Source organism: Felis catus, chromosome B2 (assembly GCF_018350175.1).
Source record: "Felis catus isolate Fca126 chromosome B2, F.catus_Fca126_mat1.0, whole genome shotgun sequence".
In the NCBI taxonomy this organism is placed as follows: Eukaryota; Metazoa; Chordata; class Mammalia; order Carnivora; family Felidae; genus Felis; species Felis catus.
The window spans coordinates 151,243,369-151,267,802 of NC_058372.1; the positions used below are offsets into that span (position 1 = coordinate 151,243,369).

Below are 24,434 nucleotides of genomic sequence, written 5' to 3' on the forward strand. Positions count from 1 at the left end.
CTGAAAGATCGTTTTCTTTAGTGGAGAATGTGAGGTAAAGAAAAGTACAAAATTCTCGTTGTTACACTGAGTTCTGAAACAGATCCCGTGGTCTGGGGCTGTGTCCTTGTCTGCCTGGGTGCCGGTGGCCTTTCCTGCCTGCAGCCACGCCCAGCGCCTTGCAGGTCCACCGGCTCGTTGGCTTCTGTGTTTCTGATGGCCCAGGTGGTGTGAACGATTCATTAAAGTTAGTATTAAGTTAAAAACGAATGTAGTGAAATGAATATCATCGTGATTACCAATATTAGATACGAATATTAAAGGAGTAAGGACCGATGTGAGCAGGCGGTGTCTGGAGTTGCACGGAAGAGCCAGTTTCCGGGCGAACCCCTCTTTATAACTCTCCGGCTCACCCTGCCTTTGAGAGAACGTGACGGTGGGTCTGTTTCCTCCTCCGCCAGGAGGCTTTCAGTCCTTTCCCGAGTCTTCTGGATGCTCACTCTTCTTTCTCGCGTGGCCCGCTTTTGAGTTGAGTGTCTGCATATCTTCCCTTTTTTCTGACTCTGTTCCCAAGCATGGCGTTCCAAGCCCAGAGGCAGCCCACAGACGTGTGTGGCTCTTGCATTCTGATGAGCAGGAACCCCGTCAGGGGCATCTTGACCATATGCGTGGAGGGACAGAGGCAGGTGAGGCTTCAGGTCAGACAGTGAGGTCGGGAGGCCTGGGATGGGAGCCTCAGTGGTCTGGCCCCCTCACGGGGTCTGCTTCCTGGAGTTTACCGCGCGAACACACGCTGCTTTCTGTGAGGTTTCTGTTCACCGGGTGGTTTTATTTGGTCTAGATAGGAGGCAGGCTTGATGTCCAGTAGGAAAGCTGCGGAGCCTGGGACAGATCCCATCCCCCTTTATAGTTCTGGGTTCCCCGAGGCCTTGGTTTCACCTCTCTATGCTGTACTTCTCATTTGCAGAGTGGGAATAATAGTCGTGCCTTCCCAGAGGTTGTTGGGAGTGTGAATGAGCAATAAATACGCACAAAATGTGTCTGATGTCTTACATGCCCAGTAAATGTTGTTTGCGTGTTACTACTGTTACTGCTGCTCCTGTTTAGCCAAAGCCCTGGGTCTGTTCTCAAGAAGAAAGCAAACCTCTTCCCACTGTATGTTATATTGGTTTGTCCAGTAGTTATGCAACCATTCGGTAATCTGCTGTTCCTAACCTGGTCAGATGGACGTACTGAAAGTCTTCCTTGGATCTCCACGCGGGCTCAATCTGCGTAACATCCTGTGGCATGGGTTTGCGTCCCCTCACGAAGTCCCTCTGAAGTACGTTGCTGATGAGGTCATTTTCTCGCTCCTTTAGTGCACTAAGAGTTTTGTTTGTCTTGAATTTCCCGTGAGTGTATTTTGGAAAAGATGAGAGTTTTGAAGCGGGAATTTGAAGATAAAACGGGGCGGATGAACACCTGGGGTGGTGACGGGGTTGGGACTCCGCTGCCATCCACCCCAAGGGCAGTTCTGAGGGTGGGCCTGACGGAAGCGGTGGGGTGCTCGGCCTCCTGGAGGGTGGCTCCCCCCCACCCCGCCTCCCGCCATTGCATTAGCTTAATCCCTGCCGCAAGGGGGACCTCCCTGCGATTTAATGATGATTTGCTTTCTTAATTTTAAGCTTGTTCTTTGACAGTAAAGCTCTTTATGTGGATGACGGTTCATTTTCTAACATGCTGCGGTGTTGCGCACTAGATACTGTTCGATGATGACGCTGTTGACAGCGGGCTTGGGTCAGCTGCTAAAGAGTTACTTGCGACAAACTAAATTCGCCTTGGTGCACCGACCTTTCAGAGCTCTTCCAGACCTTGAGGATTTGGCCGTTTTCCCAGGCAAGTACTACGCTCCCCATTTGTCCTGGATGTGTCTTCGTACAGATACGTATAAAGTCATTAAGTAGCATAGGGACTTGAACCCTGTAGGCGGACTGTTATTCTCCAGAGGCGAGATGCCTTCAAAAGTTGCATGAAGAACCTCTTAAATTTGCTACGTAAAACCTTCCCTGGGTACCTGGGGACTCAGTCGGGATCCGACTCTTGATTTCAGCTCAGGTCATGAATCACAGTTAGGGACGGAGCCCTGCATTAGCTGTGCGCTGATGGTGCGGAACCTGCTTGGGATTCTCTCCCTTCTCTCTCTGCCCCTCCCCTGCTCGTTCTCTGTCTCTCTCAAAATAAGTAAATGAATAAATAAACACTAAAAAAAAAAAAAAAAGAAATGTGCCAATGGAACCATGAAATGGATGTCTAATTCAAAAACAAACAAGAAACCTTCCCTCTTTCCATGGGTTGTGGTGGGGAGGCTGTGAGAGTCGTGGCTGCGTGAGTCAATTATGAGTTTATCCTCCAGGCGTGTTGATGCACAGGTGGCTCAGGACCGTTTTTTTTTTTTTTTTTTTTAATTTTTTTTTTCAACGTTTATTTATTTTTGGGACAGAGAGAGACAGAGCATGAACGGGGGAGGGGCAGAGAGAGAGGGAGACACAGAATCGGAAACAGGCTCCAGGCTCTGAGCCATCAGCCCAGAGCCCGACGCGGGGCTCGAACCCATGGACCGCGAGATCGTGACCTGGCTGAAGTCGGACGCTTAACCGACTGCGCCACCCAGGCGCCCCTCAGGACCGTTTTGAAACGTGCATTCCCTTCTCCTTTTAGCTCTTGTGCCTGTGTGCGCGTGCTCATTATGCCAAAAAGGCCAACAGCATAGGTGGCCTCCTCCGTCTTCTTTTTTCTATGGCAGAGCCGTTTACCAAATTAATGGGGTCGGGGGACACAAAACCGGGAAAGCGCAGTTAAACGTGTTTGCTCCAAGCCCGTTCCTTCCTGCTCCCTGGGGCTGTAGGGGTGTGGCAGCGGGGTCTCTGACGCGCGTCATGGGGCGCAGCCCAGATCTCTGCAGTCCTGGGTCCGGGGGTCCGGTCCGCGCCTTTGGTGCCGCGGACTGCTGGGTCCTCTGCTGACTGCCGATCGCGTATACTTCTTGAGACTTTAGTTGTGGAACAGTTTTGAGTTTAGAACAAAATAGATGGGGAGGTGCAGACACCCTCTCCCCCCATCAGCATCCCCACCAGAGGGCACATTTGTTCCCAAGGACAAGCCTACGTGTCCTCGTCATGCATAGTCCACTCCTGTTCTTCTGTCTTCCGAAAATGTATTTCACTTTTCTCGGTCAAGCGTGGTCAGCTGGTCCACCCTGAACTCTTCTGCTCAAAAGTTGTCGTAGCCTAAAACGCCAAGGGGACCCTTGTCCCTGTGCCCTTGCCCCAGGGTGTCTGCGGCCACCCACAGCCCGGGCTCCAGTCTGCCGGTCTCACTCTTGGACGGCGTGTGCCGCTGCCCCAGGCCTGCTTCATCAGCCTGGACAGGTCGGTCATGGGCATCCCTCCGTGGTCTGGTTCTGTGTCTCTTCAGTTGATGAGTGTGACGGTAATTAAAAATACTTTTCTCTTAGGGCCTGGGTGGCTCAGTCGGTCAAACGACTGGCTCTATCTTGGCTTAAGTCGGGATCTCATGGTCTTGGGATTGGGCCTCCTGTTGGGCTCTGTGCTGACAGTGTGGAGCCTGCTGGGGGTTCCCTCTCCCCCTCTCCCCCTCTCCCCCCTCCCCCTCTCCCCCTCTCCCCCACTGCCCCACTCCCCCACTCCCCCTCTCTGCCTCTTTCCCTCTCTCCCTCCGTCTCTCCTTCTGCCCCTCCTGTGTGCATGTTCTCTTTCCAGGTCTCTCTAAATAAACATGTAAAAATACATGTTTGTTATTTTGCAGATATGACTTCTGAGGTACTTCCAGTGTTAGAAGAAGTGATGAAGAAATCCACTTTTATATTAAAAATCATGTTGCCGTACTGGGAAGAGGCATTAATCAGGTTCAAGGCACACAGGTAACTAACTGAGGGTGCGGACTCAGAGGTTCTTGATAGTCAGGAGGCTGGTCCCTCTTAAAACCCTTTACTGTCCATGTTTTCTGCTGCTGGAATGGAAGAGAGGTGGGCTTCCTCCAGGAGGGTCGAGCACAAGATATCCTCTCACAGTGAGCGAAATGGTAGCTGTAATTGGGTGTTAAACGCCTCGTGTTGTCCTTTTGGAACAGTCGACAAAGACGGTTCTTGTTCAGAGTCAACGGAGTTCTCACTCTGGGAGGGCCTCTTGTGTGTCCCCTGCTGGAGACAAGGGAGGGGAGAAGCCAGGCTGTTTCCTGAAGGCGGGGCAGAAGCGCTCCGGAGGCATGACCTCTGCTTCCCTCCGGTTCTGTCATTGTGTGTTCATTTGTACCCCGAGAACCCCCCAAAATCCTGGTACTTGTACCCCGAGAACCCCTGAAATCCTGGTACTTGAGTGTTTCTTACCAGTGATGGGAAGAATCAGGCCGACCCGTGATGACATGTCATTCTCCTGAAGCTTCTAAACGTGTTTCCTCTGATACACAAAAACAGCGGAAATGAGTTTAAAATCACCAGGCAAATGAGACTGCGTTTCGGTTTTATTGCTCGCGTTAGCGTGTCCTCTGCCCTCCAGGCTTTGAGCACACGAGGGTGACCTCTGGAATAAAGCGGCGTCACTTGGGTTGGCGCTCGTGTTTGCTTTTAAAGCTCCGGGATTTGCTTGGTTGCTTCCGTCCGCAGGTTTGCTGACTGTGCCGTGTTGTTACTGCCGCAGCTGGAGACGGGACTCAGGAGAGTGTTTGCCGTCGTTAACAAGTGTCCACGGAGACTTCTGACGGCTGAGGTACCCGTGCTTCAGTGATCCATGGGGGTGGTTGCTGCTGTATTGCCCGTTTTCTGGACCCGCTGACGTTTTGAATCTCTTCTTTTTGTTCACCATGAAACGAATTTTTTAGCTAAGAATTCTCTTTGGAAGGCTTGAGTGCCATTTTTTGTGGCTTCCTGTTAAAACGATTTTAGAGGGCTTACAATTACCTGTGATAGTTTTTGATAGTAGTATTACCAAGTATGTTAAACTCGTGTCAGAGAAGTAGAAACCACTTATCTTGTCCCCATAGCCGTTATTATTGATGTACCATTGTAACCCCATGAGGTGGTCCGTGGCCTACAGCGTGGCCGTTCAAGGACACCGCTTCCTCTGGGTGGTGGCTTGAAGAGGTTTCTGGGTGGCCACATGCCCCGTTGACCGTCAGAGGATGCGGAGGGTAGAGGAAAGGAGGGGCCTGTATTGGGGGCCAGCGGCAGGGGCCGCTGGACCTGGCCTCGTTCTTTCTTTGACCAGCTCAGCTTCCTCCATTTTGCCCCTTTCTAGAAACATCTGTCAAAATTCTGTTCTCAGCGTAGTGCTCCCGCATTTGCCCCCTGGGAGATCTTACTGCCACGTCTTCAGCTGCCTTACCTCTGCGGGAAGAACGATTAGAGAATACTTTGGATCTGATGAAAGTGAAAGCCAGCATACACAGCATTGTGGATGTAGTCAGAGCAGTGCCAGGATGGAAGTTTCTAGCATGGGCCGCAGTGCTCCCCAAGGAAGCGCTCTCCCCTACTTCCCGGGTCAGGTGTACACGTGTTTGCCGAACGCTTTCGTAGGGGTTTTCCCCAGCGTCTCAAACTACCGTACTTCTGAAAAACTTGTTTTCTCTCCCACAGATTTGTTCTCTGGTATTCCCTGTTGTCCTCCTTCGCTTGGTCACTTCGCAGTGGCCTTCCGCACCACCCCGGCCACTCAGTTCCCGGCTCTGCCCGTCTGTCCTGCCCCTGATTCCTCCTGGGTCCCTCCTTTCCAGTGCTGAGGCCTCGTCTGGCTCCCCTCCCAGTGCTCTTTATGACTCTGATCCTTCTCTCACCCTACCGCAAGTTGTTTTGCACACTGATGAGTATTCTTCTGTCTTTTATGGTCTCATCTGCATAAAACTTGTTAGCGGCACCCCGGTGCCTGCAGCGAGTGTCGTCCTCCCGTGTGGCGTGCTGGGGCCTCCGTGCGGCCCAGCGTTCCCGTGGCTTGTCTCCTGTCCCAGTTCCTCCGGCTTAATTGAGGCCTCTCCCCGGTTCTGGAACATGTGTGTCTCTCCTAGGGCTGTGCCCACCGTCCCCTGCCTGACCACTTCAGGCCGCATCAGTGACCCCCAGAGCCTCATCCACACAGACTCTCCAGCTTCGCTCCTCTGCGTCCTGTTTCTGTTTTATCTCGAGGCTGTTCTGCTTCGCCTTCTGTGCATTTGTGTACAGTTTCTGGTGCAGGTTCCTCAGGAGCGGAAGGTTCACATTTGTACCCCTGGTGCCCACGCCCGGTGCCTTTCATGTTGGCTCTGCCCAGGGCAGTGCCGGGCACTGTTGTGGGGCATCTGTCTTCTGGAAGAAAGAGCTAGAACCCCTGTTTGTCAGAGCTTTCACTCGAGCACCGCTGGGCTTTCTTCATGGCAGCGTGCTCACCGCTATGTGGTTTAAACACGTCCGGTTATTGTTATTTGACCACACAAATAAAAAGAAGACTGTTTCTACAGAGGAAGTAATTGATCAAAGAATTTCTTAAATTGTCGCCCAGGCTCTTGTTCAGAATAAACATAGCATCAGTTTGTTTATAAGGCAATGCACACGCGAAAATACTCTATAAAGCCATAAAGTGCTGTGCACACGCTGTTATTTACTGAATACTTACAGCATAAGGTCTCTGAGAGTGGTGGCAGATAGGAAGAAAATGAGTGAGACTTTGTGTCTTCTAAAAAGCTTACGTGTTTAGGGGTGACAGGTAAGCCATTTGTACCAATTCTATAAAACAAGGTAGAAGTTAATGTGTGCAGTTTATGGGGATAAATGAGCAGTTCAGCTTTTATGAGGAAGTGGTCGGGGGGGTCTTGAGTAGGCAGTCGGATGTTTAGAGGAGCGCTTAGAGAAATTTTAGGGTCAGTGGTATAGGTTTGGGAGTGAGGGATACAGACTTCGTAATCCTCTATATCATAAACGTCGGAGGTAATTTCATAATGTTAGATTGGAAATACATTAATAAGCGTTAAGAGATGAGACACTTTTCTTGAGAGCTGGCTCCCACAAGATACCGACTGCATCACAGCATGTGTAAAATCTTCCTGAATTCCCCAGCAGCCTTTTTTTTTTTTTTTAAATTTATTTATTTTTGGGACAGAGAGAGACAGAGCATGAACGGGGGAGGGGCAGAGAGAGAGGGAGACACAGAATCGGAAACAGGCTCCAGGCTCTGAGCCATCAGCCCAGAGCCCGACGCGGGGCTTGAACTCACGGACCGCAAGATCGTGACCTGGCTGAAGTCGGACGCTTAACTGACTGCGCCACCCAGGCGCCCCCCCAGCAGCCTTTTGAGACAGGAGTTGCTCATGTCCCGATTTGCAGAGAAGCCCACGTGTGGAGGTGCCCTGGGCTTCCCTTCCGGGGAGGGTGGAAGCTGGGCTTATGTGTTGGGGCAGCGGCTCCGGAGCCTGTGCGTGTAAACAGTAGTGGTTACACCAGGAAGCACGCAAAACACGGCTGCTCGTTGGAGGGCACGTTGAGTTGTGCTCTCCTGCCCGCGAAGACGAGCCACCGGCCGAGATCGTGTGTGTGAGTCGTGCTTTGTGAGGCGACGGGAGGTTTCTGACCCAGAGTGCTGTGGGAGTGGTGTCTTCACGTGGCCCCGTGCCTCTCAAGCTGTTACATCGTACAGGACAGCCTTTCGTGCTGTTACGTTGTATAGGACATTCTACCCAAAGCGTTGCCAGATAATTTTTGGAAGAAGTTTTCGTGTTTGTGGCCATGTACTAGAATTTTTTTCCTGCTTTGAATAACGTCACTGTACTCACATTTTGCTTTAATTATTTCTTTTCTTTCCTTTTCTCAAGTCAACAGCTCTTTATACCACCTTCGATGAAGTAAGTAAACTTACAGGATATCTTGAAACAAACAAAACATTATTGTCTGTTACACAGGAAAATGTTGGTAGTCATATATGCCAAAAAAAAGCCACATCACCCTTATTTAGAGTTAAGTATAGGCTTCCAGACTGATTTTGAGATCCAGTATCATTAACCTTGTTTCTCGAGTTATAGAAAGACACATATTGGAAAATGTCAAGAGATATTAATATTATATTCTGTAATTATTTGGAGGTTTTATTTATTTACTTATTTATTTATTTATTCATTTATTGATTTATTTATTTATTTATGATGTTTATTTTTGAAAGAGAGAACGTGAGCAGGGGAGGGGCAGAGAGAGAGATAGAGAGGGAGACCCAGAATGCAAAGCAGGCTTCAGACTCCGAGCTGTTGTAAGCACGGAGCCCGACGCGGAGCTTGAAAGCACAAACCACGAGATCATGACCTGAGCCAAGTCAGTCGCTCAACCGACTGAGCCACCCAGGTGCTGCTGGAGGTGACACTTCAGATTTAAGATTGACACTTGCTTATTTTGCAAATGAAATATAAGTGAACTACCTCTGTGTGTGTACAATATACACTTAGGCATTTATTCTGTGACTTGGATGTGTGATTCTGAATGTGAAAATCTGGAATAGTAAAAATTACCGTTGAAAATACCTTTTATCACTTTATAGTGTAGAGGGTTTTGTGTGGGTAGCTAATGATTCTTATCTAGCTTGAAGTATGATTCAGAGTTAGCCTACAGGAGGAAACAAAGGGAGAGTGTGGAGAGATTTGAGTGTTCAGATTACTTCGCCTTTAAGAGAACTCTTAGATCCCTTAGTGAATGGGTGGGTGGGATTAAACTCTGTGCCAGTTTACCTGCAAACTTTATTCCATTAGGTAAATAATTTGCTGTGGTTTAAATATATGATGCATTTGATACTGTGAAGATTGGAATAGATAGTGTAGTCCTATCTGTGGAGGATTAGGTGTGTAGGAGTGGGTTGGGTGGCTGGGTTCCAAAGTGGTGAATTAAGAAGTGGCCTTTGAAGTAACTCTGATGGATGCTTCTGTACACATCCACATGTACGCACACTTATGCATATGAATGCAACGTGAACACACACATAAACATACATAAACACACACACACATAGAAGTATGCACATACACACAGACACATTTATAAACACAGGTACACACGTGCATATACGTGTGTACATAGATCTGTATAAACATACACAGATAAATGCAAATATATGTGCTCATATATACACAAATACATAAACACACATGTAGACATACACATATACGTGTAAATACATATCAACACATGTACGTACAAAACACATACACACGTACCCATACATACAAATACACGTATAAATACACATAGATGTACACACATGTATAAATACATGCATCACATACATATGTTATCACACATATGCATATAAATACACGTAAACACGCATGTACTCACACAGTTAAGATATATATACATTCATATTTATTCCTAAAGTCATTATACTGGTTAAGAAAAGCTTTCTTTAACGGGTGGCTGCCATGTTTTTAAGACTGTCCTTGTTACATTTAACTTGCTTTGTGCTTACATAGCATGTCATACCAAAGATACATCTATCTCCTTGGATGCTGAAGGTACTGTGTGTGTGTGTGTGTGTGTGTGTGTGTGTGTGTGTGTGTGTACTAATTAATCCATATATTTATTTTTGGTCTTTTAGATATTGGCAAAGCACTTGAGTGATGGTAAACTCAATCAACTTCCTCTTTTCCTTGGAGAGCCTGCAATGGTAAAATTCTAGGCCTTTTCTGATCCAATATTCTTATATTAATGGGTGTGATTAGCACTTCTCCAAAGTGAAGTTAATTTTGACCTGTGACGTGCTCCCCAAAGTGCTTCTGAGCCACTCCCGTGCTGTATCAACTTGACACGTGTCACAGACACTTGCTAGGCTGTGACTGCAGCTCCGGGGCCTGGCTTCTGGCTGGTTATCTAAGACCCGCTTTCCAAAGTATATTTGGGTCTGTTGTGTGGTGTGGGCTGCTGGGGGAGCCAGGTTTGCCTTGTGAACAGCGGCAGAAGTCAGGTGTGACTAGTGAGTGTGCGAGTGTGCATGTTGGAAGAGGACAGAGAATTATGTAGAGCCATTTCCTGTTACCAATTTTTTTTTTTTTTTTTTTTTTACTTTATGAAGATACTATAGTAGCTACTTTGGACTGTAAGTAAAATTTTTTATTCCTTTTTTTAACTTAAAAAATGTTTATGTTTGAGAAAGAGAGAGTGCAAGCAAGGGAGAGGCAGAGAGAGTGGGAGACAGAGGACCCACTCTGCTGCCAGCGCAAAGCCTAGCGTGGGGCTCGAACCCATGAACTGTGAGATCCTGATCTGAGCTGAAGTCGGATGCTTAACCGACTGAGCCACTGGGCGCCCCTGTATTTGTTCCTTTAACTGAGAGTTTTGCAGCCTGGATTCTAGTCCCTGTGGGACATTAGTGAGACTGTGTGCTCTTGGGGCGTCATTTCTGCCGTCAGGACATTAGAATGATTGAGCTAGTTTATCCGCCATTTGTTTCCATCCTCAATCTTTGTGACTCTTCCGTCCACTGGCAGTTTTTTGTCTTTCTGTGTCCCCCTCCCCCCCGCCCCCGCCGGTGCTATTGAGAAAGAAGCTGCTGTCTTAATCAGGCTTCATGGAGGAGGAGGCCATGATGGGAGAGAGGGCGCTGGGAGGGAGCGGCCCCAGGCGGGGGGGAAGTGGGGGCTGTGTTCACGGGGGGACAGCGGTGCTTGCTCTGTGGAAGGCAAATTCGCTTCCAGGTGTGGACGCCTCAGCCCCTTGGCTCAGAGCTGACAGGAGTGAGACGCGGGGGTGGGGGGGGGGCCCTACGGCGCTGGAGCTGGCCTCGTGTCGCTGTGGCCAGGCAGCCGGGCCGCGGGCAGAGTTAGAGGCCCGGGGGCCCCCAGCCGGAGGCCCGCACGTACCTGGGCGCCACTAGCGAGGACTCCGGTCTGGAAGCTCGGTTTTCTCGTCTCTGCAAGCCAGCGCTGCTGCTCCGTGACCATCAGGATGGTCCGTCCGGGGCCTCGGCGCTTTCCTTCCCTTGGTTGAGAAAGCCGACAAAGTCTCTTCTGTTCATTTTCCCGAAGGAGTTTCTTTGGGATTTCCTGAACCATCAGGAGGGTCCTCGTGTAAGAGACCATCTGAGCCACGGGGAGATCAGCTTCCCGGAATTTCCAAAAGAGGCGGCGAACCAATTGCTTGCATTTTCCACCGTGCTGTTACTCCGATTCGTCGACGAAGGCCCGTTGTCAGTGCTTAAGGTAACGTACAGGGAGAAAACCGGGCGATTCGCGGTTACTCGGCTGTGAAAGAGTAGTTTGTTCTCACGTGTCATTCGGCCTTAATCATCTTTTGTGGAAACGCATCTGAGGTACAGTATGCCTCCAGCAGAACCGACACTTGTGACCTGATTACAGTTGCGCATGCGTTTGCCGCAACAAGTAGGTGAGCATCGTGTAATCTAAAATAATTTAACCTAGTTCTTAAAAACGTATTTTCAACGGATAAATGTGGAGTGTGTATGTACAATGGAAAATTACTCAGCCATCAAAAAGAATGAAGTCTAGCCATTTGCAACTACATGGATGGAACTGGAGGGTATTATGCTAAGCAAAATTAGTCAGAGAAAGACAAATATCATACAACTTCACTCATGAGGGCTTTAAGACACAGAACAGACGAACACGAGGAAAGGGAAACAAAAATAATATAAAAACAGGAAGGGGGACAAAACAGAAGAGACTCTTAAATATAGGGAACAAAGGATTGCTGGGAGTGGGTGGGGGGGATGGGCATTAAGGAGGGCACTTGGGATGAGCACGGGGTGTTACACATAGGGGATGAATCGCTGGGATTTACTCCCGAAATCATTATTGCACTGTATGCTAACTTGGATGCACGTTAAAAAAAAATGTATGCTTCATAGATACTACAAACCAGACAGGTGTAAATGGGATTAACTAAATCAGAAAATTTTACAAACGACTCAAATCGATGGGGCAGAATATTTGCATCTATCAATAAACTATAATTCTTATTTTAAAACAATTTGGGTTATTCTTATTTTAATCCTTTTTCAAATCATACATGTAACAGTTACTGTAAAAATTGTCTGAAAAGTTCCACCAAGATGGAAAGACTGACGTGAGAAGGCACTGAGGCAGGCCTTCTCCTGAGGGGACCACTGTTAGCACGTGCTGTCTGTGTCTTTCCACAAGCACAGCAGCGTGGCTCGCTGTGCAGACACATTCTGTTCCGTAGCTAGCATTTTCACGAACAGTGTGTTACCTTATTTTTATCTGCGACTTGACATTCCATTTGTATCAGTATGCCCTTATTTACGTAAGTCGTCCTTCACTGACGGCTGAATTCTAATTTTCCCTCGTGGGGAACGCTCCTAATTATAATGTCTGAAGGAGACTGTTCATTTGGACACTTGTGTAAGTGACTTTATGAAAGGGAAGTTCTGAAGCAGAAGGTACCGGCGAGACTTTGTTTTTATCTTCTTGTATTTTGGGGGTGACTTGGCTCTCTTTTCTTGTGGCTGTTGGAAGTGTGTAGTTCTTTTGTGAACTGTTCATGTTTTTTTCCATTTTGTGCTTCTCCCCACTGGTTTATTAGCCGTGTGCGCCTTCTCCAGTGTGCCTGTTGCTGCCTACTTCAGTTTTGAGGTTTTTTTCATTTTGGCTTATGCATTTGGAATTATTCTTAAAAAATCCTTTGCTTTCCAAAATTACAAACATATGTACACATTTCCCTAGTAACTTTACAGCCCCCCCCCCCCCATGTAGGTCTTTTGATCCAGCTGGAACTTACTTCATCTGGGAGTGAGAGAATCTAGATTTACTTGTTTTTGTTTTTTGTTTTCTTGGCCCTTTTTCTTTGACAAGTCACTTCCAAGGGCCCAGCAGCATTTAGGAGACAGCATCTCTGTGCTGTGTGCAGTGGCCTTGGTCTTGGGTGCTCGGGGTGTATCTGTACTGACCTTCGTGATGGAGCTGAGCATCTGTAGGGTTACTTCCCATCTGTCTTACCTTGTAGAGTTTCCCTGCCTCCTCTCTACTTAGTATCGCAGCCAAACTTGTGTAATTACACAATAAACACAAAGCCTAAGACTAACCAGGCAACAAACAGGAATGAGATGATGGGTTAATGTAGGGATATTTGATGTTTTTTTTATAATAGTGAACATTATTCCCCAACGCGGTGTCACCACGTCCTCAGCCTCCCCTCCCCGAGCCTCCCCCGAGTGGCAGTGCCATCCCAAGGCCAGAGTCCTGTCTTTGACCGCACGCCGTATTCCGTCCTCCACCCGAGCGTATGTCCCGACGCGTTTCTCCCTGCACCGTGTGCACCTGCTGGGCCGAGCTGCTCCCCCGCCCCCCGCCTACCCTCCACCTGCCCTCCTCGCGATGGCCCCTCTGTTCTCTTGTCTGCACGGCTGCCAGAGCGATCCTCCACACGCCCCCTCCTCGCGTCCACCGCCCTCCCGCTGCCGCGTCCCCTCTGAGGAGAAGCCGTGTGCTCTGGCGACTGCCGGGCCCCAGGTCCTCTGTGGCTCATCACTGATCTTTCCACGTGGGAATCGTGGCTGTCCGTGGGTCTTGTGCACGTGGCCCAGAACTCCAGCTGCGTGTAGGACTTGGGTCTTCGAGCGAATGACAGGGTCAGCGTATTTCTTCACGTAACTTACGTCTGGCTACTTGGCGACTTGCTTTGTGCCGTTGAGAATTCTGGGTAGTTAGAGCTTCTGTGCGGGGAAGCTGTTCATTGATTATTGGTGTGTTAAATTAGTCAGCAGGCGACTCACTGACTTTTTTGTTTCTGATGGTTTTTAGCCAGCCAGCTTGGAGTTTCGGGTTACACGGTTACGTCAGCTGTAAATAATGTCATTTTACTATTTTCTTCAATGTTTATGTGTTTAGTAATTAAGTATTCATAGTGATATAACTTTCGGTTGTACTGATTTTTAATGTCTAGATTCCCATTCTGGTTTCTTACGAGAAGTTCTTACGTTCCCAGTTGTTTGTTTGGAATCGTTTTCTTCTTTCTCACTTATTTCTAGCATCCTTGATCGTGAACAAAGAGCAGACATGGCCTTTGTTATTTATCATTGTTAATTGGCTTCATTTAAAAAAATCGTGTTGGTTATGGTTTGCTGCCTCCAACCTGTTTTAATGAAGAGCCTTGCTCTGTTACAGCTGAGTGGGATTCTGTGAAGGAAGGTAATGGGAAATTGGGACTCCCGTGTGATTAGCATTCGGTAGAAGGAAAGTACAGGCCTGACCAGACGTCATCCTAACCGCGGTCTGTTTTCTCTGAACCAGGAAAAGGCGGCGATAAGGTCACTGGTCGGTCTCGCCGAAAGCTACCGTGCTCACCTCCACCCGGTGTCTCAGCTGAGAAAACAGGTGAGTCGCGCGCAGGCCTCCGGGAGGGGCGCACGCGCGGGCCCCTGCAGCGGAGCTTCTGTGGGCCCCAGGTGGCTCCGTCCTCTGAACCTCCTGTTCCGCTTCCGGCAGTTTAAGTCATTGGAGCGTTTGTTTCTTCAGGTGTTTTTAGTACCTGATGCGTGGTGGTTGGACCATCGTGGGGCCCTGGTGGGCTCTTGTCATTATTATTGCCATTGACTCAGGACCACTGACGCTCTTTGTCCGTCGGTGGCGAAGAATGGCCATGTTCCTTTAACCACATAAGACCAGCTTTTGTCCGCTCCTAAATTAAAGCAAGCAAAGCACAAACCTGGGAGCGGTTCCGCCAGGAAGTTCCAGTGTGGAAACTGGCTTCGGCACTTTACCTCAGGCACACGTAGGTGGATAGGAGTGTGGCACGAGGGGCAAGAACGGGGTCGCCTCCGAGAACATCATGATCGTGACAGTCGCTAACTTAGAAATTCATCGGTGAGATTGGCCTCTCAACGGAAGCTATAAAATCCGCACGTAAGGGGTTTAGAGAGAGATTTGCAGTGGCAGCTGGAGGGAACTCTGTCCACCGATTTATGACGTCCCAAGAAAAATAGTGTCACTTCCGAGGGGTTGTCCGCAGTCGACGCGAGGGGTGTTCTACCATGCTGGGGCCATGTGAGAGAATTCAGCCCGAATAGCTGGGTCTGGTGGGTTCTAGTTTGGCAGCGAGACATCCGGCCGACATAGCCGCACCGCCCACTTAGCCTGCCCGTCGTGGCTCTGAGCTTCCCAACAACAAGAGTCGCTGGCAGGGAGGCCACCGGAAGCTGCCCGCAGGACTCCACACGCAGACAGGACGGAGGGAGGTCCCGGAAGGAGGAGAGGCCTCAGGAAGGCAGGCTTTGTCCGTGGACCTCCTCGGCTGAATCTCCAGCCCCACGAGGCCCCCTTGCTCCTTGGCTGCTGCTTCCGTGGCCCCTCCGTGCCCCACAGTGGGCGTTTCAGATGATCACCCTTGCCTGCAGCCTCTTATTCCTGCTGTCCGTTGTTTATCCGTTTTTCATTAGGCAGTCTTGTATCCTGTCCCTTGTAGGGTCATTGCTTGCTTATTATTGCCGCATAAATTACCCACATTCAGTGGCGTCAACAGCACTGTTTAACATGCTCCCACTTTCATGCATCAGAAGTCTGGGCTCCGCTGGCTCGGTGCTCCGTGTGAGGGGATGAGAAGTTGGTGCAGGGCTTCCCGATTGCTGGCTTCCCCAGGAGAGGCCCAGCCCTCTGTGACCTGTCGTCCAGAGTCACACAGCCTAACTTCTGCTGTGTCGTCTGGGTGAAGACCACTCACTACAGCGAGTCCTGACTCGGCGATGGAGGAGAGTGGTCGACCTCGGGTCTCAAACGAGAGGCGCCAAAAGAGTTGGGGATAAGTTTTACAGCTAGTCCAGGCGTTAACTACCTTCCAATCCCCTGTTGACTTCACCGGCCTTCCCTTATCTGATTCTATTGAATAGCCAAGCCCTGCCATCTAGTTTTAAAATGTAAGATCTGTAACAATTTTACCAACATGCATCTTCCGGAACGCTGTTGGTTGCTGCGTAGCAGTTTGCAAACGTGTTTTTCAGGCCGTTCTATAAAAGCTTTAAGGGCAATAGGGTATTTTCCTTGCAGGTGCTGAGCTGTGAGAAGAGCCTCGGGGCTTGGCCCCTCCTGTCTTTGCCCACAGAAGCCGAGGAGGCTGCCAGGTGAGTTCCATCCTGGGGCCCCGGCGAACGCCAGCCTGGAGAGGTGTGCTGGCCGAGTGCGGGGAGGGGGTGGGGAGGTGGGGTGTGTGTGCTCGGGGGATCACCGAGTGCGGGGGTGGGTGGAAGGGACGATGACCGAGTGCTGGGGGGGGGGGGGGTGATGTGGGGGGAGGGGGAACGACCGAGTGCGGGGCGGGTCAGAGGGAGCCTCGGTCTCTGCACGGGGGTGGGGGGAGGGGGCCGGGCCGGGCGGTGAGGGAGGAGGGTGGTGTCCACTAGCGAGACTTGGTGGTGAGAAGCGGGGTCTGAAGCTGAGGAGAGAGCCGGGGGTGGAGAGGTCGCTTGGAGTCAGGATGTAGCAGGTCCCAGGTTCTCCTGGAGGACGCACGGGTGACCTGTCCCTTTTGTGAGCAGTCGTACTGTGCTCGTACCACTGCCTCGACGGAGCCTGTTTTCTTTGATGTCTGGGGAAACTAAGTTGCAGATGAAGTGCTTTGCTCAGTGAACCACTGAAATAATCATCGCGCACGGGCACCGATTGGCATTTAATCGTCGTCCTGTATCTTTAAATATTCTGTCTTTCAGATTAGAAGGTCATTCTGAGACCGATGCCTGCAACTCTTTACTTACAGAAATCATGTCTGAGCTGTGTCACCACCTGCCTGAGGATCACCGTGTCGCTAGGGGCTTGGACAGCCTTCCTGCTGAGAAGTAAGCGTCTGGGAGTTGTTGAATCGTGGTCCCAGACTCCGCCGTTGTGTGTGTCTCCAACTGGGCGAGCTTGTGGCGGCGTCAGATCCCACGGTGGTCGTGCCGCCAGGGGAGCGGGGAGATGAGCCTCGACGGGCTTGTGCGCGAGTGCTGTGCCTGACGAGCCGGCCCTGTGCCCCGTCCCCCCCGGTCCAGCATGTGTGTCGTCTGCCGTGTGTCATGTTGGCCTAGGCACAGTGCACGACTGGCCACGCTCTCCGGAAGCTGACCTTCCAGGGAGCCCGGGCGGCGCACGTGCCCCATGAGAACTCGCGCTCTGATCCCCAGGTGGCCCCAGGTGATCCGTGAACTCTGCAGCACCCCCGTGCCAACTCTGTTCTGTCCCAGAACCGTTCTGGAAGTGCTCACTGTCCTCCGAAACATCACCGCACACTGTGCCCGCGTGTCCAGCCAAGTCGCTGCCTCCGCGGAGCTCAGACAGCGGCAGTGGGTGGAACGGAGGCTGCGCTCCCGGCAGAGACAGACGTATCTGCACATGCTGAGTAGGTGTGTGGCTCGCCGTCCCGGGTCCCTGTTGGGCAGGAGTTCTCTCGGGGTTCTCTGATGCTTTTTCAGAAAGTTCCGGCACATGTGATTTTAAACACTATTGCAATTTGGGCATATGAGAATATGGGTGTTACCAACCCGAAAGAATATTCGGATTTTAAATATTAACAGCAGGTCAACCTGGGTGCGTCTGCCTTCTGGTGTCTTCACCTGTGTGTATTTCAGGACGTGTTCCATCCTTAGGAAATTACAATTTTGGACAGATTACTAGAGCTTTGGGTTGAGTGGCATCTGTGTCTCGAACACTTTTAACAGGTGTTCCCTGGCTGCTTCTGAAAGGTAACACGCAGTTACACTCTTAGCAGCAGTCCGTAAGGTGGCTGTTATGTGTACATCCTTCCCCAAATGGTGTATTTGAGAAAAATGCTCTTCCAGTCTCACGGGCGAGATAGTATCTTACTTTGATTGTAGTATCTTTGAGTCCTGGAGACGTTGCACACGTCTTCACGTTACAGCCATAGGCGTATTTATTCTTGTGAGAGTCCTTTGCCAAACATCAGACTAGAAGTAAGATGCTGGCCGGTGGCACAGAGACCCGGGGCCGGTGGAAGCAAGGGGTGTGGAGCCTGCCAGCAAGTCCTGCTCCTGGGCAGCTGGGCACCGTCCTGCTGGGGACCAGCCTCCTGAGAGGCTGCTCCTGAGGGGGGGCGGGGCGGGCAGGTGGCGGCAGCAAAGGGGTGGGGGGGGCACACGGGGAAACCGCCACAGAGGCAGCCTCCTCTTGAGAAGTTTGCATTTCAGTTCCCTTGAAAAGAAAAAAGTATTGAAAAAGGGTTTGCATTCATGAAAGTGAAAAATACTTTCGTTTGTCAAATTTTAACTGTTTGTTGTCTGTTTTTAGTATTAAGCTTCTGTCTCCTGTGCTTTACCTGATTTTACTGCTGATTGCGCTGGAATTGGTCAACATTCATGTGGTTCATGGAAAAAATACTTGCGAATATCAACAGTATCTAAAGTAAGTATGTCCTGCCTATGAGAAATGAAACTATGTCTTGGTAATTGTCAGCAGTTTTCACTTCTATTGGTTATTTTCCTTGATACATTTTTTTTGAAACCCCCCAGTCTTGGTTGGCTCTTCGCTGTTTTTCTCTGTGGACTTTGGGGCAAGTTTGTGAACCTTTCAAACTAACACCGCGTAGGCTCACTTCAGAAAATTTATGTGACGCACTTGTGAGTGCTTTCAGAATTCCTCACTCTGTGTAGCGACACCACCCAGGGACGGGTATTGCTGCTAGTTTGGAGGTAACACGTACCTCGTGTTTACGACGGATATGAGGGGTGCCTGGGTGGCTCGGTTGAGCGTGCGACCGCGGCCCAGGTCATGATCTCACGGTTCGTGAGTTCGAGCCCCACGTTGGGCGCTCTGCTGCCAGCGTGGAGCCTGCTTCGGACCTTCTGTTCTCCTCTCTGTCTGCCTCTCCTCTGCTTGTTCTGCCTCTCTGTCTCTTTCAGAATAAATAACTAAACTTAAAAATTAAAAAAAAAAAATCACGAAAACATGACTGACGTTTTCTTAAAGAATCATGGAACCCAAGTGCGAACAAGGGCAGCGAACTTGCAGAATGTTAATCACTGGTGGCTTTAGCACTGCTGATGCTCTGGGCTGGGGGGTCCTCTGCGGTGGCTGTGTGGATACGCAGGGCGGGAGCGGCGCCCCGGGGTAGCCATAAGTGGTGTAGACATCCCCAGATACAGTGTCCTCCCCAACTGAGAACCACTCCCTAGACGAAGCATCTGTGGATTTTTATTGCATTATTCTTTTAACTTCTAAGTTTGAAAATACTTGGAGTTAGACTCTGGAGAACATCTTAGACTACTTGGCAGACTGGAGAGAACTTGGAAAATACAAGCGTGACTGATTCCTCTCAGTCAGGAGGAGGGATGTGGACAGTTTGGTGAACGCATGTCAGCAGTGCTGCCACAGCGGAAGGTGTCCCACGAGGCGGTGCAGCTATAGGGCTCGTCGCGAGGGCAGGCGCCTGGTGCGCAGGAGCCCAGGACTGAGAGCAGCCCGCACGCGGGGCCCCGGGGCTCGCCTGTTCCCCGTTACGTGCGTGTGTGTTTATCACGTGGCATTTAATCCATGTGGACTTTAACACCCTTTCTGGAACTCTGTTCTGTCTCCTAAAACCATTTCACCGGAGCGGAGAGTAAGTTTGAAAAGCCCCCGGGTGTGTAAAAGTCGCGGGAGTGCAGCCCCCTCTCCAATCGGGAGGCGTCTCGGCATCTCCCTCTGACTCCTGTGCTCCCGTTCCCGTTCTGCGTGTACTTCTCTCTCTCGAGTTTGCAGACAGAAATTAAGTCCAATAGTTTGGATCCCAAAAGGAGGAGAGTGCATTTAAATCACTGGGGCATTCTATGTTAGAATAAAGGAGTTCATTTCTTTTTATTAAAACAGGTTCTTAAAGTCGATCTTGCAGTACACGGAGAACCTGGTGGTTTACACCAGCCAAGAGAGGAACAAGTGGAATGAAGCGATCGTTCTTACGCGTACAGCTCTGTTGAAAATTTGGACTTTCAGTGAGAAGAAACAGATGTTAATACATTTAGCCGGGAAATCCGCAAGTAAAGGGGTTCCGTGAAAGCACTTACAGGTCAAGATGCTTTGGGCTACATCCAGAAACCCGGTCCACACAGGCTTTATTTACCTGCATGGAAATTGAAAATCCAAAGGTAGGGTGGTTTCCAGGGTCTGTTTGATCAGGGATCCAGTTCCGTTTCTCTGCGGTTTTCTGATTTGCTGTTCCTGAGTCAGTGTGAAACTCAGGCTGGGTCCCATCCCGAAACCAAGTGGCCATGGCAGTTTGGTGCCCCTCCCCCCCCCCGCCATGACACAGTGTCCAGGGGTGGGGGGTGCTTTTCACCCCATGTCACCCAGAGAACTCTTGAGAACTGTCACTGTGGCCGGGACCCTGCCACCGTCTGTACTCACTGGCCAAGCTGTGTAGGTGTCCAGTCCTGAGCAACCACCGGGACACAGAGAGCGAGCTTGGGCCAGTCTGGCCTCATCCCCGGAGCTGGGAGTGAGGTTGGACGATCCAGGTCCCATGGGAAGGGTCAGGAGGAACAGCTCCCGGGAGGTACGCCAGGCAGACGTGGGCGCCGGGCAGCACGTGGCTGGGAGAGCAGGAGCCCGGGCACGTGTCAGGGTAAGGAGAGTCCCGTGCAGGAGCAGGGAGAGCCGGAGGGGTGAGGGACGGGTGCAGCCACCTCAGTCCAGCCCAGAGAGCCAAGGTCTGCGCTTCTCCAGGGCTCCCTGTGCCGCTGCAGCTGTCTGACCGTCTGTCTCAGGTGGCAGCCGCAAAGCCAGCAGCCGTCAGGGCCCCCGTGAGGCTGTCCGGACCCCAGGTCTGCATGTGCGCTAGGCCACGTACAGCGAACTGTGGCCTCCTCTCTGCTTTGCAAACCTGGCCGGCAGGTTCTAACCCACAGCCCTCCAAGGAAGGACATCCAGCACGTGCGTTTCTGGCTTCTTTGCTGTCGGAGAACAGCGTCGAGGGATGGTGCTGTGGGATGACAGACATTCTGGCACATTCCGTCCATCCCTTTGCCAACTCCGTACCCGCCACACCTTTTTTAAACTAAACTCCTGGGTGGGGGCGCCTGGGTGGCGCAGTCGGTTAAGCGTCCGTCTTCAGCCAGGTCACGATCTTGCAGTCCGTGAGTTTGAGCCCCGCGTCAGGCTCTGGGCTGATGGCTCAGAGCCTGGAGCCTGTTTCCGATTCTGTGTCTCCCTCTCTCTCTGCCCCTCCCCCGTTCATGCTCTGTCTCTCTGTCCCAAAAATAAATAAACGTTGAAAAAAAAAATTAAAAAAAAAAAATAATAAACTAAACTCCTGGGTGAAGGCAGAGCACCGAGCTTCTGCCCCTGTGAAGCATCCTTGCTGTTTGCAAGTGTAGACCCCGAATCCCACAAGTCCCCGTTTCTGCTCCTGGGACGTGTTCTTTGGCAGGTGGTCACAACCTCCCTTGGCCAGATTCTAAGTGACCATTTGTAGGAGTAACCACTCTTAACCCTGCTGATGTTGGAGCTGGACCGGAAAAGGGCAGACAAGAGAACCCATATACTTACCAAACCTGCGAAGGAATAGGTGGGGCCTGTGCACCTGGTGATCTGCAGAAGTTGGTATTAAAAATCCCCTTTTCTCCAGCACATTCCGTGTTCCTCTGCCCTTAGCCACTTACCTGGTACGGTGGCCCAGGCTGCTTTCCCGAAGGGTTTCTCTCAAGTCTTTCTGGTTTTGCCAACTAGTTTCCCACCGGCTCTGATCCCTGGATGTGGGAATACTCGGAGGTTCCCCAGATGACCCCTCGATTCCAGACACGCTCGTCCCTGCTCCCCTGTCTGGCAGCACGCCCGTCCCTAAGCGAGTGAGGAGCAGTCGCCCACACCGTCACGGTCAACCCCTCTTGGCCTTTTTGTTTATTGACACGAGGCATCCGGGGAGACGGGCGGCCTCTCAGCCTGCAGGCCAGCGGGGCACCCGTGTCCCTCTGTGGAAGCTTCTCAGGAACCTTCCAGCAGCACAGTCCAGAATTACGAGACAGGCTAGTGGCTCCGGGACTGTAAGGAGAGGAACCGTTCCCATCGCTCGTGCTTCCGACACCTGTGTGCTGGCAGTGAGACGCGCTGTAAGCTGAGTGGCAGTTCGGGGCATGAGGCCCATCTGGGGGGACAGCAGCCCCACGAGGCACGGCTGCCAGCCAGCGTAGATGCGTCTGTCCCCCGCCACGTCCTCCAGCCGGCCGCTTCGGAGTGCGCGGCGGGTGTGGTCCACGGGCCTCCCTGCTGGGCTTCTCGGAAGCAGTGCTGTCAGAACGACGGCAGTGAGGGAGGCTTTGTGAGCCCGCTGACCGAGAGCAGTCACGTCCAGGGGCAGGCCACTGCGTCCCCGGGTGCCGGCGGCGGGCACCCGTGTGGGGTACGGCCTCTGCCCGCGGCTCTTCTCAGGAGGCCTAAGCACTTCCCTCTTCCGCGGTCCCTGTCCAGAGCTTAGACACCACTTGCCACCGATTTTCCAGTCTTGCTCCGTCACTGACCGTCTAGCCAAGCGCTTTCTCGTTGCCTGTTTTCCTGTAGCTCCGTCCTCCTGGCTCCGCTGTGTCCGGGGAACGTGGACAACTGCGTGTGGTGCCTGCCCTGGTAGGGCCCCCTCCCAGGCACGCGCCCCTAGCATTCTGGGACAGAACCGTGGTAGTTGTTCTGCAGATAACGCCTAAGGCCGCGCTTTGCCACGGGACACCTGGCGATCCTCCCTTAGGGTCACCCTTGAGGCTGTGATGCTACAACTTTCGTCTTTAGTTGGTGTCAGTGGTCTTGTACAGAAATCAAGTAGGACCTTCTCACATCGGGCGTCTGATCAGTGGAAACTCCGGGAGACCGTGGGTACCCGACGAAGGGCCGGTGTAGCAGGGTAGGTGCTTTGGGATCTGAACCATTTGCGTGTGCAGCCTGTGCCCTCGGGACACGCTCGAGCCCGTGTGTGTGTGTGTGTGTGTGTGTGTGTGTGACTTCTGTCTAGTGGTGAAGTGCCCCAGCAGCTGCCCGGCCTAATGATACAAAGGGTCAGATACGCTCTGACCGGCTCCATGGCCAAGTGCAGTCTTTGTCTTGGGCTCCAGAAGAACTGCAGAATGATCACCGTGGTCCGTCCTGCTGCGGGATCCTGTCGGCACCACGGTCTGAGGGGGACAGCAGCTTTCACATCAACCTGTTGTGGAACATTTTCTTATTCTGGACCTCCTGCGAAGCTGGCGGTTTTATGGGTTCATTTAATGTCAGGACAGCAAGGCCAAGTGTTACTCCCAGAACCCAAAAGAGGCTCCCTGCTAACTTGCTTCATTCCAGTGGCAGTGGGCGTAAGACACAGAAACAGCTCTTCCCCTTGCAGGATATACTGGAACATTCCCTGATCCCTGGGTCCCTGGAACCTTCCGGACTGCGACCCCCTGCGTTCTTGTGGGTTTGTGCCCCACCCTTTGGCCTTCACGTCTTTCATCCAGACATCTGGGGTATCTCTCATTTCCTGGGTGCACACATTATCCACGGGTGGACTGGCCTGCGGGACGGCCTTGGGCTCCGGCATGTGCCGAAGAACCGGGGAGGTGGCCTAGCCCATACACAAGCCTGTGGAGGTGCGCTGTCTGGCCTGCTGCCGGTAGGTTTGGTAGCAGGCGGACAGGGAGGGGCCACGGCAGGCTGCAGGCCAGAGGCCGGGCCGTATTGATCTGAAGAAGCCACATCCGGGGCAGCGTCTGCAGCCGAGCTGGCCGCTCAACCCGTGCCCGCTCACCGACATCTGGCTGCCTTCTCGTAGGCCAGACGGGCACAGGTCACATGGGGACTCACCTCAGAAATTCCCATCGAAGCAATATGGCTTTTGGTTTCACCATCTTGGAGGTAAGAGGCCATGCTGTAAGCTTCCCTTTTCCACTAGACCTTGAGGGCCAGGGGACCCAGCCATCCCTCTGAGAAAGAGGTTCTGGGCCTGCGAACTGGCTCAGTCCTGGGAATTTGCTGGGTGTGTGTGTGTGGGGGGGGTTCTCTGTTGCATGACCTTAGTGGCATCTCCGTCCACCAGACCGAGGGTGACGTCAGGACTGCCCACATGTTCCTGCCCGTGGAGCCCCGTGGTGAGCTGGCTGCCACCACGGGTCTCTGCGGGTCTGATCGCCAGCTTAGTGCTGGGACCCCGCGGCCATGGCCGGAACCGCCGTGGCCAGAACCGCGCCCATGCACACTCTTATTTTTCAGTCCTTCCAGGACCTGGCGCTCTAGGTCCTTCCCGATAAAACTGAGTAATGCAGATTGTGGCAGTTCTTCTGTCGTCCTCGCCTGAAGGGGACAGCGCTGCGGACCTGCCCGGGATGCCAGGGTCCCCTTGCCAGTGCGTTTTCTCAGTGTCTGGATGCTGCTTGTAGATGCTCTTGGCAATGTAGTCCCCTCATTAACAACCAACAAAACTCAAATATTCCTGCCTCCCTGAGCTTTGGGGCCTCTTCCTCTGAAGTGCGTCAGGGAAGCTAGGCCAAGTGCGTGTGTTTGGTGCGGCCGTC

The 24,434-nt window shown here is 51.6% G+C and overlaps 1 protein-coding gene across 11 annotated transcripts in view; it reads left to right on the forward strand.

Moving 5' to 3' along the window:
* Positions 1-24,434, forward strand: part of ERMARD (ER membrane associated RNA degradation) — a 44,537-nt gene that overhangs the window by 6,985 nt on the left and 13,118 nt on the right. For 4 of the 11 annotated variants that reach the window (XR_006598518.1, XR_006598519.1, XR_006598520.1 and 1 more), the window contains exons 7-19: positions 1,203-1,300; positions 1,718-1,854; positions 3,784-3,898; positions 4,640-4,742; positions 7,810-7,839; positions 9,573-9,641; positions 10,999-11,172; positions 14,239-14,322; positions 15,988-16,061; positions 16,647-16,772; positions 17,100-17,318; positions 18,220-18,333; positions 19,777-20,051. Coding sequence is in view for 7 of the 11 variants with exons in the window: in XM_019831532.3 (XP_019687091.3) it covers positions 555-665; positions 1,203-1,300; positions 1,718-1,854; positions 3,784-3,898; positions 4,640-4,742; positions 7,810-7,839; positions 9,573-9,641; positions 10,999-11,172; positions 14,239-14,322; positions 15,988-16,061; positions 16,647-16,772; positions 17,100-17,318; positions 18,220-18,333; positions 19,777-19,960 (1,638 nt within the window). In the remaining 4 variants the exon portion in view is untranslated. Of the gene's footprint in view, positions 1-553; positions 666-1,202; positions 1,301-1,717; positions 1,855-3,783; positions 3,899-4,639; positions 4,743-5,608; positions 7,772-7,809; positions 7,840-9,572; positions 9,642-10,998; positions 11,173-14,238; positions 14,323-15,987; positions 16,062-16,646; positions 16,773-17,099; positions 17,319-18,219; positions 18,334-19,776; positions 20,052-24,434 lie in introns of those variants that run through there. The other 7 variants (XM_019831528.3, XM_019831525.3, XM_019831532.3 and 4 more) reach the window with 6 other exon arrangements.